Consider the following 16,020-nt stretch of genomic DNA (forward strand, 5'->3'; position numbering starts at 1 on the left):
AGTATTTGTGCTTCTGTGTGTGAGTTTAGAGTATATCCATAACACAGTCACATTTGCTGCTGCCAAGGGGCTTCCTCGGCCCATGTGCTGGAGTTACACACATTCCCCTCCCTAGGTCTGTCATCCATACACTGGCTCACGTATCATTATCATTTGAGCTTCTTTGCTGAAGTGTGGCAGGTACCACAAAGAAGGTCTCCCTTGAGTTATGGTTTTAAATCTAGAATGCCTTATCCTTTTAAAATGTTGCTTTACGAGCCAGGTTCGGTGGCTCAGCCTATAATCCCGCGCCTTCGGGAGGCTGAGGTGAGTGGATTGCCTGAGCCCGCGGGTTCGAGACCCGCCTGGGGAGCGAGACCTCATCTCTACAATAAATAAAAAAATCAGCCGGGCATGGTAGCGCATGCATGTAATTCCGGCTACTTGGAAGGCTGAGGCAGAAGGATCGCCGGAGCCCAGCAGTCGAGGCTGCGGTGGCTGGGAGCGGCCACTGCACTCCAGTCTGGGTGACAGAGATTCCAACTCAAAAAAAAAAAAAAAAAATTAAAATGTTGCTTTACTCCTGGCCAGCATTACACAGGGTACCACACATCATGTAAATAATTGTGGAATGAACTGGAAAACAGAATCGCTCTTTGAAGAGGTTTGACTTCAAAATGAATGCTGCCATTAGAAAGGGCTAGAAATGAAAAAACTTACTTTCATGTGTGAGTCTTATTGTAATTCCTTTAATTGGTAGTTGTGACTCCGTCTAAAATTCTGTATAAATTATGATAATCTGTGCATTATTTTAATACTTTGCCTTTCCATTGTCCTTGGTGCTTGGTCTAGACAGAACATGTGTGAATCATTTCTTTTTTATGATTCTGATAGTGTGATATCACTGAAAGTGACTTGAAAAATACTTGCAGTTGATGTCTTCCAAATTAACCTAATTTGTGTTTCACACACACTTTTTAATAAATTAAATAAAAATACTTTATTGTCACCATTTATTCATTGATATTAATGATAATTCTTTGTGATTCACTGGAGCTTAAAACAGGAAAATAAAAGATGCCAGTATCTGTAAGTTATACTTAGAGAGAAGAAACCTAGGAGTATGTGCTTATACATCCATGAAGTGTAGACCTTCCATTAGAGTTGTCAGATACTGAGTATCTACTTTGCAAGATACCCAATACCATGTTGAATGGTGTTTAAAGATGACTGGTTTTGAGAAGCAAACCAGTCATGAGCTCGGAGCTATGACTCTCATGAGCTTGGAGCTGTGGTGCTCTGAGCTATTCTGGGCTGCCACCCAGAAGCTGGGGAAGGTGTCAGGTGCCTGCAGACTGTCCCCTGTACCCATCACCCCTCACACCTAGAAAATGCACTTGGATTTTTGAAATTAAATCATTTTAAACTTTCTAAAAAGTTGACTCCTTAATAGGAAACTCTGTCAGGGTCCCTTTTCCAGTACAGTTCATGGTGTGGAGCAGACGTCTCTGGAGGTGGCTGCATGTGAGGGATGAAAGGGTTTACTGCCGAGTCTTGCGGATGCTTCCTGCAGAGTCAGTTTAAATAGTGTATGTGTACTTTCTTTTTGTCTGTCTAGTGTTTTTCCTTACTGTAACCTTAAAATGTGACATTTCAGATATTGTAAATAATCAAAATTTATTTCCAAGGTAGGTGAAGGTGATACGAAGTGATCTCTAATACACAAGCTTACATTTATGGAGGGTATTATCGATAGGAGCCTGGTATCAAATTTCACTTTAGCCCCTTATCTCAAAAGTGATTTTGCCTGACAAGGTCATGAGCATTCAGTGAGTACATATTATATAAAATGCCCGGAACAGTGCCTGGCACATAGGAGGCACTACACAAAGTTCTTGTGATCAAATGATTAGAAAGGGTACAACACAGTGTGACTAATGTCATGCCATTTGTTAAAAGAAGTTGGATAAATCCCTAGAAATGAGTGGTAAGATGATTCCTGGGAGAATGAACAAAACTGGAAAGGTTCTTTGGGAAACGGTAGATCCTAGGGTAAAGGGGGAACCTGTAGTTCATTAGCTCTTGGGTTGTTCTTCTATTAATCATATATTAATTTTAAAAATAATGCCATGTTTCCAGTAGTTTGAGAGATTCTGCTGTAAAACAAAAATCTATATTCTTTCCAGATGGCCCTGCTGAGGCGCCAGTAACCAACGGGACCGCACCCGCGCCAACCCTGAGTGATGACCTGGACATCTTTGGACCCATGATTTCAAACCCCTTACCTGCAACCGTCATGCCTCCAGCTCAGGTACGTAAGATCGGGGTTTGAAAAGCTTCAGAATTTGTTTGAAAGAATTGTTTCTGAGCAGTCACTGATCAGAAAGCCTCCTGTCCATGCCAGGGCCTTGCCAGCCAAGCCGCAGTGTGATTTTGCAAATGAAGTGCAATTGGTACACGGCTACTCCCGTTGGTGTATGTGTGACCTGTGGCAGCAGAGTAGATGGTACCATGGAGCCTGTGTGGCCCACAGTGCCTCAGATGCTGTCTGTGTGGCAAGTTCTGACCCTGCTTTTGCAGGGTTTAGGATGTGTTTAGGGCAGCAGGTGGACCGCAGCTTCCACCTAAGCTCAGTAGAGAGCCACATGAGCAGCAGCGTGTGTGGCTCCCACATTAAGAGGTGGGGCTGGCCCATGGCCTTGGCATTCCAATGCAGACCTGGCAAGGTGATAGGGGTAATTTCTTACATCATATCTAATTCTTTTTTCGGAACATGGGTTTTAGATCAAAATTGTACCAGTTATATTGAGCTCCATAAAATACTTGATACACAGAATTTTCTTTCATCTTCACATGAAGAAGGCCTTTTCCCATCTCATCTTCCATGTCCAGACTCCAACAGCATCGAGACCTGCATGGGCACGAGTCCCTTTCTTGCCTGGTTCAGCACGGGAGTATCTGAAGTCAGAGAGCCTTTGCTTAGGGGCTTTACGGTGTTTTGAGTATAAAATGACAGGCAGAGGCTTTCTCCTTTTGTCCTGGGTCATGGTGCTGGCCCATGGAGCACTGGAAAGTATATGGGCCCTGCTGTGACTCTGCCGCTTCTAGACACTGTTGAGGTCAACATTCTGTGTCATCTACCTCTATCAGAGAGCATGCCTGAGGTTTGGAGCATGTGCATATAGTCAGGTGTCCCACTGTGGGGCTGGAATCAGGGTCTTCTTTGAATTTTCTCCTATCCATAGGGAATAGACTCCAAGGTTGTGAGCAGATTCTTAGATTGAACAGTCACTCAAAGTGATGGAAAGATCTCCTAGTGATATTGCTTTGCTACCTAACATTAACAGTGAACCAGATGCTGTGCAAAGCATGTATTGTGGCCACCAGGCGGAAAGGGACTGCATGGAGAAATTTAGTGACATGGCTGAGGGCCACTATGTCTGGGCCAGGCTCTGGTCCTGCTGGCCAGCTCCCACCTATGCTCTGGGCTCTGATCTTCTGTGTCCTCGCTGGTGGCTTAGACATATTTTATTCAAGGGCACTGTTATGTTTGGTATTTTGTTATGTCTAATTTCTTACACATTTAGGAGTTTTGCAAAATTAGGTGGCTTTTTCATTGTATCTCATAGCTCTTGCTTAATTAGTCATAATAGATTCAAAATCTTATTCTGCTGACATTTGTTTGTGAGTGGAATGCTTGGATGGTAATTTATTGCATGGTGTTCTAGCACATGGACCTTACATGTTTAATTTGACTTCTGCTTTCTACTCACCTTATTCTATAGTTTGAGAAGAATCTTAGCCAGCTTTCATTAATCTTCATAGAGTTCTTTGAAACTCTTTTCATGATGAAAACAAGTCCACATAAGGTAATTTGATTGAATAGTTAGTGACTGCAGAGGGCATTAGTAATGGTTGACAGTTATGATTGTAGAATATTGTGTGCAAGACCAGGAGATGAGGAGAGAATCCCTGTCTTACATGAAACACCCACCAGTCATGTGCAGTTGTGTGGAGCTGCCCCTCGCAGGGAATGCATGCCGGGCACGGTTGCCAGCATGCGTGGTCAGTGTTCCACTGTGCTGTGTCTGAATGGATGAGCCATGTTATGGCCTTGATGAGGGGCATGAGGGTGTTATAGTGCAGCTTTGGAAAAGCCAGACCCTCTGCCATCCACTGTCGCTGGAGAAACAGTCTTTATTCCAGGGGATTCCAGCTTCTTCTAGTGGGCAGGGCTGAGGCATTGTGTCCCAGGCAACAGCACATGGCCACCATTGCATGGTGCTCCTGAACATGCTTCCATCTCTGAACATGCTTCTGTGTGACCAGACTCAGTAGGAAACACTAGGCCTTCCTCTGGGCAGTTTTGGGTGTACCAGGGAGCCTCCTGAATATCCCCCATCTTACCTTCCACGGTTGACCTCCTCTAGAAGGCAACTAGGAGGTGAGTTCTGCCTGCCTGTGTAGAATTCAACAACCTGTTTGTGTTTGTCTCAGGGGACATCCTCTGCACCCACAGCTGCCTCCCTGTCTACGGTGACATCTGGGGACCTGGATCTGTTCACAGAGCAAACCACAAAGTCAGAAGAGGTGGCCAAGAAGCAGCTCTCCAAAGACTCCATCTTGTCTCTGTACGGCACAGGGACCCTCCCACAGCAGAATGCTCCCGGTGGGTGCCTCGAACCTTTCTCGCAGGGCGTCCCTAGGATTACAGTCTTTGTCATCAGAGCTTTGTCTGTTCTAGTACTTTCTTTCTTTTCTATGGAGTAGTACTTTTGTTGTTTACATAACTGTAAACAGAAATGAACAAAGCTTTAGAATTAACAAGGAAGCATGTGCAGGAGTCACAGGGCTTTATTGAGTTAGAATTAACAGGCTTTCACATGCCATGTGTTTCAGAGCTTATAGGCCAGGGATTCTCTTTGAGGAATTGTCAAAACTCGATTTGCATGAAGTTGACTGTGGACAATTTTCCCTGCAGATCAGTAGTAAGCAGCCTGAGTAGTAAGCAGAGCTCGACAGAGCTCTGAACCTTTTTTGTCCTTAACAAAACACTGGCCTGAGATATATTTTTCATACATCATTTTCTGAGTGGTGCGCTGCATTTGCATGTAAGCTAAACTTGCACGACAGCACACAGCCTCCACGGAGGCCAGAGTTGGGCCGCCCTCCCTGTTTGCGGTGTCAGGGGCCATAGCACAGGTCACATGACAGCATGTCTCAGGCTGCATGTGTGGGCTTCACAGTGGAAGGTGTTTTGAGTAGCTGTCACGTAGATTTGTGTCTCTTGGTAGAATCTGCTGGGGTTAGTAACTGGGTTGTCTGCACTCTGGAGCAGCCATCCTGGGGTTAGGCGTGGAATGCTCTGAGCCACAGGAATAAACAGGGAGTCCAGAAAGGCATCCCCCATGCTGCCAGCAGTATTGAGCCATGTGTGCTGCCTGCCTGCTCACTTGCTCTCTCTGGTTCTTGTGCTGCAGGTGTTTTCATGGGACCCACAAACATGCCGTTTACCTCACAAGCGCCAGCTGCGTTTCAAGGTTTCCCACCACTGGGAGTGCCAGTGCCCGCAGCTCCCGGCCTCCTGGGTCCCGTGATGGGGCCCAACGCAGGTGTGATGGTGGGTGTGCCCATACCCAATGGCTTCATGGGCGGCACACAGACGGGCGTGATGCCACTCCCACAGAACGCTGCTGGCCCCCAGGGAGGACTGGGGACCCAGATGGGTGCACCCCAGAGCAAGTTTGGCCTGCCGCAGGCACAGCCACCTCCATGGGGCCTCTCCCAGGTAGGTCCTTTCCCCTCCCCTCCCCCATGTCAGAGCAACAGGCTTGTCTTCCAGGTGGCTGTGTCTCACAGGAGTCCGGCAGGGGTAACGTTGCAGATGGGCCATAAGCAGATGTTAGGGGTGAGTGTAGACAGATGGTATGTCACTCTCTCTAGAGTGTTTGCAGAGAAATGTCAAGCACCATTCATGTCCAGTTGTCACATGACCAGAGTGGTGAATGTCCCAGATCTGTTAATAGTTGGGAAGTGTCTTGGGCATCATGAGACACCCTCGCCGCCACCTTGAGGTTGGCACCAAGCCTTCCCCAGTGCACCAGCGGGTGTTTATGGTCCACTGAGACCAACTCATACAAATAATTTTGGGGGTTTTGGTAACTTATAAATCAGAAACACATCCAACCCCGTATTCTCAAAGAACTTAGTTCACGAGGGATCTAGGCTGCCCCCACCATGTGGTTCCTGTCCATGGTTTGCGAAAATTCTTTTTGTTCAAAAACCTTTGTGAATTTGTAGTCTCTTTTTACCCACCCTGTAATGACATTTCTGTTTAAGAGTACCCCCTGGCTCCCACTTCACATGAGGAATGACCATGATGTCCATGTGTACCTCTGATGTCCCTCATGTTATAAAACCCTAAGTGAGCCCGGGAAGAAGCAGTTCTATTTCACGCTCCCTGTTCTGACCTCTCCTGGCTCTTTCTCTGGTGTCTTGGTGACTCTGGTTTCTGTGTGGCCTGAGAACACTCAGGAAAGAGTCTATAGTGATTTCTAACTCACAACAGCAAAACCACATGTCCCATGAATCCTCTATACTCGTTTTGCTGTCACCATTGACAGGGCCCTCACTCACTGGGAATTTCTAAGTGCCAGATGTCTGTCCCAGCTTTTATGTGGCTAAGATGCTGGGATACCTGCAGGTCAATGTAAGCATGAGATCCACCAGCAAGGGCAGTGCAGAGAGACCATGCTCCATGGAGGTCCAGTGGTGTCTACTGGCCCATGGCATGGCAGTGACAAGAGCCTCTCGTGGGGGTGAGGTGTGATCTGCCCTTTCAGACACTGAGGCTGCTCAGTGATGTGGTTCATGTTGGAGTCTCTGAAAGAAGTCAACTTCATGAGTTGAGAATAGTCTCACCTGGGTGTAGGTTTTGAGCCCACTCTGTGCTTCTCAGCGATTCTCGCCTGTCCTGCTCTCATGACCAAAGTTCTGGAAGTCAGAGAACCACAGGGCTAAGATGCTTCTGTGTGTATCTGACTCCAGTCTGGAAGAAAAACACATGTAATCTGAAAATTAATTTTAGATATTTATGTTAGATCAGCTACACTTTATGACCACTTTCTTAATATTTAGGGAGTGTATAGAGTCAGCTGAGGTTTTAGTAGAGGACTATAGCTATCATACAAAGCTTATAGGATAATTCAAGGTGATTTACTTTGGTAAACCCACTTTGGTAAATTCTACAATTGTCTTAGTCTTAGCAGTTGAAGCACAGTCTCCTGGTACAGTTGGAAGTTAGAGTAACAGACTCGTTGGTACACTCATACACCCAAATGCAAATCCAGAGATTGCTTTTTTTTTTTTTAAACTTGTGGTTAATCTTTGGGGATAAGAAATTGAATCCAGAAAGTGAATAAATATGATTGAGATCATTTGATAAGCAGTGCCAAAGAGTGGAGGAAAATAAAGACCAAGGAGGGAACACACTGTTTGCCTTCTGTAAAGAAGCGTGATGTAGTCAGCTTTGACTGTGGTGTGCTGGTTTTCACATTAAGGAACAAAGTTCAGCTGTGTTTGATGAAGCGACAGCTACGAGTGCAGTCAGCCTAACGCAGCAATTGTGTGCCTGTAGGTAAACCAGCAGATGGCTGGCCTGAGTGTGAGCGGCACAGCCCCTGCGGCGGTCTTCAGCCAGCCAGCCAGCACCACAGCAGGCTGGGCAGGAAGCTCGTCGGGGCAGACCCTCAGCACTCAGCTGTGGAAGTGAGCACTGCTGCGGGAGTCCATCCAGACCCACGGCCAACATTCCTCGCCAAACGCATTGAGCCCCGTCTCCTCATGTACATACATTTTTCTTTGTGCCCATTCGTCCTACTGAGAATTCTCCGACAGCTGTGTGGTCCTGCCGACTCGGTCGATGAACCACCTCACGTCGAGGGTGGCCTACTCCGTTTCCCGCGATGTCCTCGGCCACAGAATTGAGACGCTGCTCAGTCGACGTGCATAATCAGTTTCACTCTCAATAAAATTATAGCTCTGACGTTTGCGTATAAGGGAAGTAGTTATCATGTTAGTAATACCTCTAACAGTATACCCCCACCCCAAATTAGCCGGTAATTCTGTAGGAAGGTCCTGTATGATCAGATGTTTAATCCTATAAATAGAATGTCAGCGTATCACAGAGCACTGGATGTAGTGTGTTGAGATCCTCCTGTCCCATCCTTCACTGTGCTGTGGTCATGGTGTGTGGGGAACGTGGCTGTGAAAGGAAGATAAGCCTGGATGTTACTACGGAATCTGGATTAATGAATGTCTAGAGTTCGGATTTTATCTGCCTCTCTGTAATTGGGATTCCTCTTCTGTACATAGTGCTTACGTGAAGACCTTTTCTGCACTATATGCAAACAGGGTAACTAAAACAAAGCCACTTTCAACTCTTGAAGGTATATCCAGGTTTATGACAGTAATTGTGTTTACATTTTTTGGTGCCTAGTATTGACAAATGTTATTTCCCTATATTAAACAGATGGATCCACAGCCCTCTCATTTGTGGGTATTTATTTCCTACGACATGAACCACCACCAGCTTTCCACACTCACTCAATGTCAGGAATTGGGAATGTTTTGCTGACAAAATACTTGTCTGTTTAAAAACCTGTCCAGTTCCTCCAGTTATCAAGACAGACTGGGGATAAAGAGGAAAATGCATAAGATACTCAGCAGCAGGCATCCTGCAGTGTCACTTGACTGTATCAGGCAGAACCTTCCAATAGCTGCAGGGAACATGCAGGACACGAGGTCACAGCACACACCTGTGCCTCTGTCAGCGTCCATGACCGACTGGCGCCTGTGAACGGTGTCCGTTGGGTGACTGGAAAGGCTGCTGCACTGCAGTTGGGACCTGAGCCTCTGCAGCCTCCTGTCCCCGTCACACTTGAGGCCACGTTACCTCACACCTCGATGTTCACAGTGTCCAGGTGGTACTTGGGCTCATTGGCCAGGTTCACCTTCTCGGTCCGTGTGTGCCACACAAGCACCTGGAGGAGAGGAGACCACATGTTGGGCGGCCACACCTCAGGGCACATGGGGTGGCCGCACGCTGGACTCACTTACCTGGGTGCAGTTGTTGGCTTTGGGCTCCAGCTCTTCAACGGTTGTTATCTGCCTTAGAAAGTCAGACTCCTGCATCCCTGGCTGGGATCCGCGACGCCTGAACACAGCTTTCGGGTTGGACAAGATGACCTGAAGACTGACAGCAAATCCTTTGTAGAAAGTTAAAGAAAAAAGACTTTAAAGTAAAATACTGGCATTGTCTCTTTCTTGGTGACATCAAAAAGAGTGTTATGAATACCTACTCTTGGTCAGGTCTTGGTTTACAAGTTGAATGGGAAAGTCAAGGAACATGTAGCCTCACTGCCAATCCCCACCCCAGTCTCCCAGGGTTAGTGTGCGCCCTGAGGTGCTTTAGCAGGCAGACAGTGCAGTGGCCACGTGTTTTTCTAATAAAAGATGTGGGGAGAGCACAGTTCAGACATTCCTCAACCAGCTGCCTCCGTTTCTCTTGTCCAGGGCCTGCTCAGTGATCTCTTGGAAGGAAGCAGGTCACAGCCAGTAGGAGGGACTGCAAGTGATGCTGCCCTGGGGTGCTCCAGCCTGGCAAGCGTCTGAGGCTCCTTCAGTTCAGGCATTACAGCTCGAGTGTTACGTCTTCCCTTGGTTAGTGAGGTTAGTTTATCTTTGAAGATGTTGCAGTGGCTTCTGAGATACTGGGAGCCTTACAAGAACAATGGGAGGAAGATTTTCTGCCCTGGTCAGTTGTGTAAAAAATGAAATGCAAATGAAAACTGGCCATTCTCTTTGAAGGCAGGATTTCCTGACCTTTTCAGCATTAGGTGGGGAAGGTACAGAGTCACCCTTGGTGTCCACGTGTCCTGCAACTGTGGATTCAACTAACCACAGGTCAAAAATATTTGGAGAAAATAATACAGATTTTAAAACTATAAGGTATAACAACTATTTATGTAGTATTTGCATTATATTAGGTATTATAAGTACCCTAGAGGTGATTTAAGTATACGGGAGAATGAGCACTGGTCACATGCAAATACTGTACCATTTTATATCAAGGACTTGAGCATCTGTGGATTTTGGTGTCTGTAGTGGCTGGCCCTGGAGCCAGTTCACTATGGACACTGAGGGATGACTGTCCCTCCCAGGCAGAGGGATGGGGCCTGCCTTACTGTGCTCACTGGCTGCCAAGGAGAAGATCTATAGGACCTTGCAAGTCCAACGAGCCATTTCCACTTCTGGACAAGACAGAGCACCAGGGCCTGGTCTCCTCCTACTGTTTTAAATAACTAAAAATCAGACCAAATATTTGAAAAAAGTTTCTAGACAATGGAAAAGAGGCACACACAATGAGATCTCTGAGAAAAGAAACATGCCCTCTATAACTGCCCCAGCCTCTGCCTGAAGGATGTTTCTAGACTGTACCACGGGGAGGGGACCTGCATGGCTCTGCAGCCTCCTTGAGGTGAAGAAACAATGGAGACTAGACTTTGTAGGGCAGAGAACTGGAGGGAGAGGCTTTGTTGACCTGCCAAGGCTCTCCACAAGCCTTCAACTGGGTATGATCAGCAGATGCTCACAAAGCCACCTGGGACCAGTAAAGAACTGCTGGAAGGAGCAGGTGAGTCCACTCTTGGGGCTTACTCAGGCTGGGAATAGTTCACACAACAGAGTGGAGTGATCTGGTGACAGCCAGGTGCCTGGAGGAGCACTGGGAAGGCAGTTGGTCCATTGTGGGGTCATGTCAGCCCTGCTCAAGAGGCTGAGCCACTACTGCCTAATGGACTTTTAAAAGCAGGCCTGGCAAGGATCAGTGTGTTTCCACACTGATTTAGTTGCGTCCCAGTTCAAAGTTCATAATATTTGCATATATATAGATTACACATTTGTTTTTAGATGTTTGTGTGTATATACACAAATCACACACACACACACACACACACACACACACACACACACACACACACACACTATATGTATCTAATGCCAGCAATGGAAAAGTTGACATGTCCAAGACAAAAATCACCAGGTATATACAAAGAAGCAGGAAAACATCCCATAACGAAGAGAACAGTCAGGCAACAGAAATAGAGCCAGAAATGACACAAATGATAGAATTATGGGACAAGGACATTAAAACATTAGGAGTATACTTCCTGTGTTCACAGAGAAAGAGGAAAGACTCGGCATGCTAACAGATGCAGAAGATGTGATAACCAGAGTCATCTTGGTGATGAGAAGTATAATGTCTGAGGTGAAAAAGATACTGGGTGGCGTTGACAGCAGAGACATTGTAGAATAAAAGAATAAACCTGAACACTGATAAAAACTACCAAAATGAAACAAATAAAAAGAACAAAACACATGCAAAGTCACAGAACAGAATGAAAGGCAAATGGGAGGCAAAAGAAAATAAACAATGTCTGAAAAATGTCCAAACAGGAAAAATCAGGAGGGAGTTATAAGACCCAAACAATACTGTCAATAGACCTAAAGGACAGACACTCCACCCAACAACAGCAGAATACACAATCTTTCTATGTGTACATGGAACACTGTCAAGATAAACCACAGTCTGAGCCATAAATCAAGTCTCCATAAATTTAAAAGAATTCAAATTGTACAAAGTGTGTGTTCTGACCATAATGGAATTAAAATTAAAATCTGCAATATAAAGATACCTAGAAAATGCCCCCAATACTTGGAAAGTAAACAACAAAATTCTAAAAAAATTTCATTATTCTAAAAAACATCCTAAATGCATTCTCTAAAAAATGAGAAAGTGACTAGCTAAAAACTAGACATATCAAAATGTGTGAGATGCATCTAAGCAATGATTAGATGAAGTTATTTTTCTTAGCATTAAGCATTTACTAGATAAGAAAGGCCTCTACTCATAAAGTAGAGGACTGAAACCCTAAGTAATAGGGAAAAGGTACTAATAAACACGAAAAGAAATCACCGATGAAGATAGAAAACATTTACACTGAGAAACAGCTCCATTGGGGGTGAGAGGGGGATAGAAAACATTAAGATCAGTGACATAAGAACCTAGACCTTTGGGGACCAAAAAAGTCAATAAAGTTGATTAACATCTACCTATACCAGGAAAAAGAGAAGACACAATATCAGAAATGAAAGATATCAGTGTAGGTTCTACAATCATTAAAATGATAATAAAAGAACATTATAAGCTACTTTTTATGGCAGTAAATTGACAACCCTTAGATCAAAACAAATACCTTGAAAGACAGGCTACCAAAGCTCACTCAAGAAATAGATAATCTGTAAGAGCCCTGTATCAACTAAAGAAATTAAGTTTATAATTTAAAATCTTCTCACATACATACATATAACCCTACATGCCCAGAGAGCTTCAGTGGCAAATTCTGAACATTTAAGAATAATGGTAGCAAATATCCACAAATTTTTTCTAGGAAATAGAAAAGGTTCTGAGACCAGCATTACCCTGATACCAAAACCAGACAAAAACATTACAAGACAACTAGAGACCAACAATCCTCATGAATACAGAAAAAGACTCAAAATTTTAGCAAATCAATTTTGATGCCTTTTAGTGCTTCTGCCATTTTCTGTTTCACCTCTTCCACATTAGCAAAACGTTTCCTTTTGAAGACTTCTTTCCTCCAAGGAAATGAAAAACAGTCACTTGGGGCTAGATTGGATGAGTAGGGAAGATGAGGTATGGAGGTCATGTCTTTTTTTGTCAAAAGCTACTGGACACTCAGTGTGGTATAGGCAGGTGTGCTCATAAGTCACCCATCACAAAATGAGCAAACATGTTGACAGAATTGTCAAAAAGAAAAACTGCTGAAGCCAAACACAGCCTCTCACAACACTAGCTGGTGCACTGATACCAGTAGGTTTCTAGAACATTTGCTTATCAGGGGAAGTCTATACAAGGGGCCCACGCTCCAAAAAAATTCTCTTTTTGGGGGGGTGCCCCCTCATAGGTCCATTCCCCCCCTTTGTGCTGTTTTTGTCATAAAAATTATATCTTTATACATTTTGTGCCCCTTAAGCCAGATGTTTAATTATTGCTTTATGCAGTTTTTAAAAACAGAAGAAAACAGTTACAGGCAATGCCTTTCAAATTTACCTATGTAGTTACCTTTACTAGTTTTTTTTAATTAGTTCATATGATTTACAATTATTGTCTCATGTCTTTTCACTGTAGCCTGAAGGACTCCCTTTACTATTTCCTGTAAGGCACAGGTGCTAGTAATGAATTTTCACTACTCCATTTTTCAAGGATAGCTTTGCTGGATAATTCTTGGCTGATAGTTTTTTTCTTTCAGTACTTTGAATCTATCATCCTGTTGCCTTATGGCCTCTAGTTTCTAACAAGAAATCAGCTGTTAATCTTACTGAAGATCCTTTGTTAACCATATTTACTTTTCTTTTGCCGCTCTCAAGATTCTTTTCATCATTGGTTTTCAGTTGATTATGATGTGACTAGGTGTGAATCTTGAGTTTGTCCAACATAGAATCCATTGAGCTTCTTGGATGGGTAAAGTTTTCACACAAAGTTTGAATGTTTTTAATTATTATGTCTTCAAATATTCGTTCTTCCCCCTTCTCATTTTCTGGGACTCACAGTTTGTAGTGGTACAATTTGTATACTGGTACATTTCAGAGACTCTGAGGCTCTGTTCATTTTTCTTTGCTCCTCAAGTTGGATCATTTCAATTTATCTGCTGAAATCTGCTTTGGGCCTCTCTAGTGATTTTTTTCATTTCTGCTAGTATACTTTCCAACTCCAGCATTTCTATTTAGTTCTTTAAAATATATATATATTTCGTAGCGAGACCTCGTCTCTACAATAAATCAAAAATCAGCTGGGCATGGTAGCGCATGCCTGTAATTTCGGCTACTTGGAAGGCTGAAGCAGAAGGATCGCCGGAGCCCAGCAGTTCAAGGCTGCGGTGGCCGGGAGCGGCCACTGCACTCCAGTCTGGGTGACAGAGTGAGACTCCAACTCAAAAAATAAAATAAAATAAAATAAAATATATATATATTTCTATCTCTTTTTTGATAACCTCTATTTGGAGACACCATTCTAATGTCTCCCTTCAGTCATTTAGACATGATTTCCTTAAGTGCATATAGTTAAAATGTCTGATTTAAAGTTTTCATCTAGTAAACCCAATGTCTAGACTTCTTCAGGGATAGTTATTTATTTATTTATTTTTTGAGTCAGAATCTCACTCACCCAGGCTGGAGTGCAGTGGCGTGCTTATGGCCACCACAACCTCAACCTGCTGGGCTCAGGCCATCCTTCCACCTCAGCCTTCCGAGCAGCTGAAACTACATGCCTGGCTAATTTTCTGATTTATTGTAGAGGTGAAGTCTCACCAAGTAGTCTGGGCTTATCTTGAACCCCCCGGGCTCAGGCAGTCCTCTCACCTCTGCCTCCCAAAGTGCTGGAATTACAGGCATGAGCCACCACACCCGGTCAATTTCCATAGTTCTTAAAGAGTTGATTTTGCCAGATTCTCATTTCTTTTATGGAAAGAATATTCAAAAGTCCTTCCTCTGTCATTCCCAGTGACATCACTGCCTCTTTTTGCAGCCTCCAATCTGTCACCGTCCTCTGAGATGGATAAGTATGGAAGAACAAGAAGCCTGTGATAGAGCACGAGGGTTACAAAGGAAAGCTGCTGCTGTCTTTCATAGTCATGTATGTTCCAGCCCCGGCATCTCAACTATTCGAGTGAGAACACATATACTAAGAGTGTTGTTTCAGGAACAATTTCCATTAGATTCAAATCAAATCAAATATAGAAAGTAGAAAAGAGGGCTTTGTAATAGCAGCATTTCCCCAGCTTATTCACTGTTGCCTCCAAAGTGCTGCTGTCTCCTGTGACAGTTCCCTACAGGTTTCCTGGCTTGAGACTGAACCCAAGCACATCATACTGTGACCTTTTAAAGCCGTGGTGAAACTCCTTCCCCATCCACAATTTCCTCACGAGAAGGCTGTGGCTTTTCTATGGTTACTTCTAATTGTAATTTACAATCCCTTTCTTCTGGTACAGAATATGATAAAAGGGCATGTCTCAGTTGTCATCTGGTCTGTTGCTCTGGCCCAGAACACTGATTAAAACATTACTTGCTTTAGCACAATTTTTTTTAAAAAGAATGTATTGTCGAGTTTTAGAATGTCTCAAAAGTTATTTGGCAGCTATTGATCTTTGTGGGGAAAAAGTGAAACACTGAATTTCTAAGAAGTATTCTTCACTTAATCTATAAACAATTCCTTTACATCTCTACTATGAAAACAAAAAACTGTGACAGAAAATTAAATCTTCTAAGGAAACAATTCAGGATAATGAACAGGGATGGAAAACTTGATCCTAACTCCCAAACATAATTTAAGGAGGCCTTATTAACTGAATTCAGAAGGTATCCAGGAATTATTTTCTTGTGGGTATGACTGACATTGAAGTTTAGGCGGGAAGGGGTTCTTTTGGCTCAGCAGCCAAGAAGACTGGTGGGAAGGAAACCATCATAGATTCTGGAATGGCAGAGTCGATGTGCTCGATGCAGCCTGCATGAGGGGGCTGTTTTGTGCCTCGTCTCACATTGGGGTTGCTGACTTTTCATCCTCCATGGTATCACTGAGTGGGTCACACTAAGCCACTCTAGTCCAGCCAAGAAAACAGCAGAACAGGGTGAAGAAGGCTCTTCTGTCCTGCTCCCAGTCAATCCCAGTAAGTTCTGGTGGAAGAGACTTTTTAACTAGTTGCTTTTCAAGGTTTCACTAGCGAGGCTTTTACACCGACATCACCACTTGGTTTCACAGGGAAGCTGTGTTGGCTTCTGACAGGAAACCTTAACAAGTTTCTGAGTGAAGGCTTGTGACCTAGAGGACTTGGGTTCAAATCCTTGCCTTACCACTTACCATGAAAGTGACTTAGGGAAGCACTTTTACTGTTACCTTGGCTTCCC

The 16,020-nt window shown here is 44.1% G+C and overlaps 2 protein-coding genes across 3 annotated transcripts in view; one reads left to right on the top strand and one right to left on the bottom strand.

The window, feature by feature from the left end:
- The window catches only part of SMAP1 (small ArfGAP 1), a 153,138-nt gene extending 144,618 nt beyond the window's left edge, over positions 1-8,520 (top strand). Inside the window, exons 11-14 of the mRNA XM_021714256.1 lie at positions 2,166-2,290; positions 4,477-4,648; positions 5,460-5,767; positions 7,616-8,520. Coding sequence (XP_021569931.1) covers positions 2,166-2,290; positions 4,477-4,648; positions 5,460-5,767; positions 7,616-7,750 — 740 coding nt within the window. The 3' untranslated portion in view covers positions 7,751-8,520. The remainder of the gene's footprint in view (positions 1-2,165; positions 2,291-4,476; positions 4,649-5,459; positions 5,768-7,615) is intronic.
- A 4-nt stretch (positions 8,521-8,524) lies between these two features.
- Positions 8,525-16,020, bottom strand: part of B3GAT2 (beta-1,3-glucuronyltransferase 2) — a 51,152-nt gene continuing 43,656 nt past the window's right edge. For both annotated transcript variants that reach the window (XM_021714269.1, XM_008061726.2), the window contains exons 3-4: positions 9,097-9,245; positions 8,525-9,020 (exon numbers count right to left, since the gene is read on the bottom strand). In XM_021714269.1, coding sequence (XP_021569944.1) covers positions 8,934-9,020; positions 9,097-9,245 — 236 coding nt within the window. In that variant the 3' untranslated portion in view covers positions 8,525-8,933. The remainder of the gene's footprint in view (positions 9,021-9,096; positions 9,246-16,020) is intronic.

The sequence above is a fragment of the Carlito syrichta genome, unplaced genomic scaffold, assembly GCF_000164805.1.
Source record: "Carlito syrichta isolate Samal-C Ts95f unplaced genomic scaffold, Tarsius_syrichta-2.0.1 Scaffold305546, whole genome shotgun sequence".
NCBI classification, from domain to species: Eukaryota; Metazoa; Chordata; class Mammalia; order Primates; family Tarsiidae; genus Carlito; species Carlito syrichta.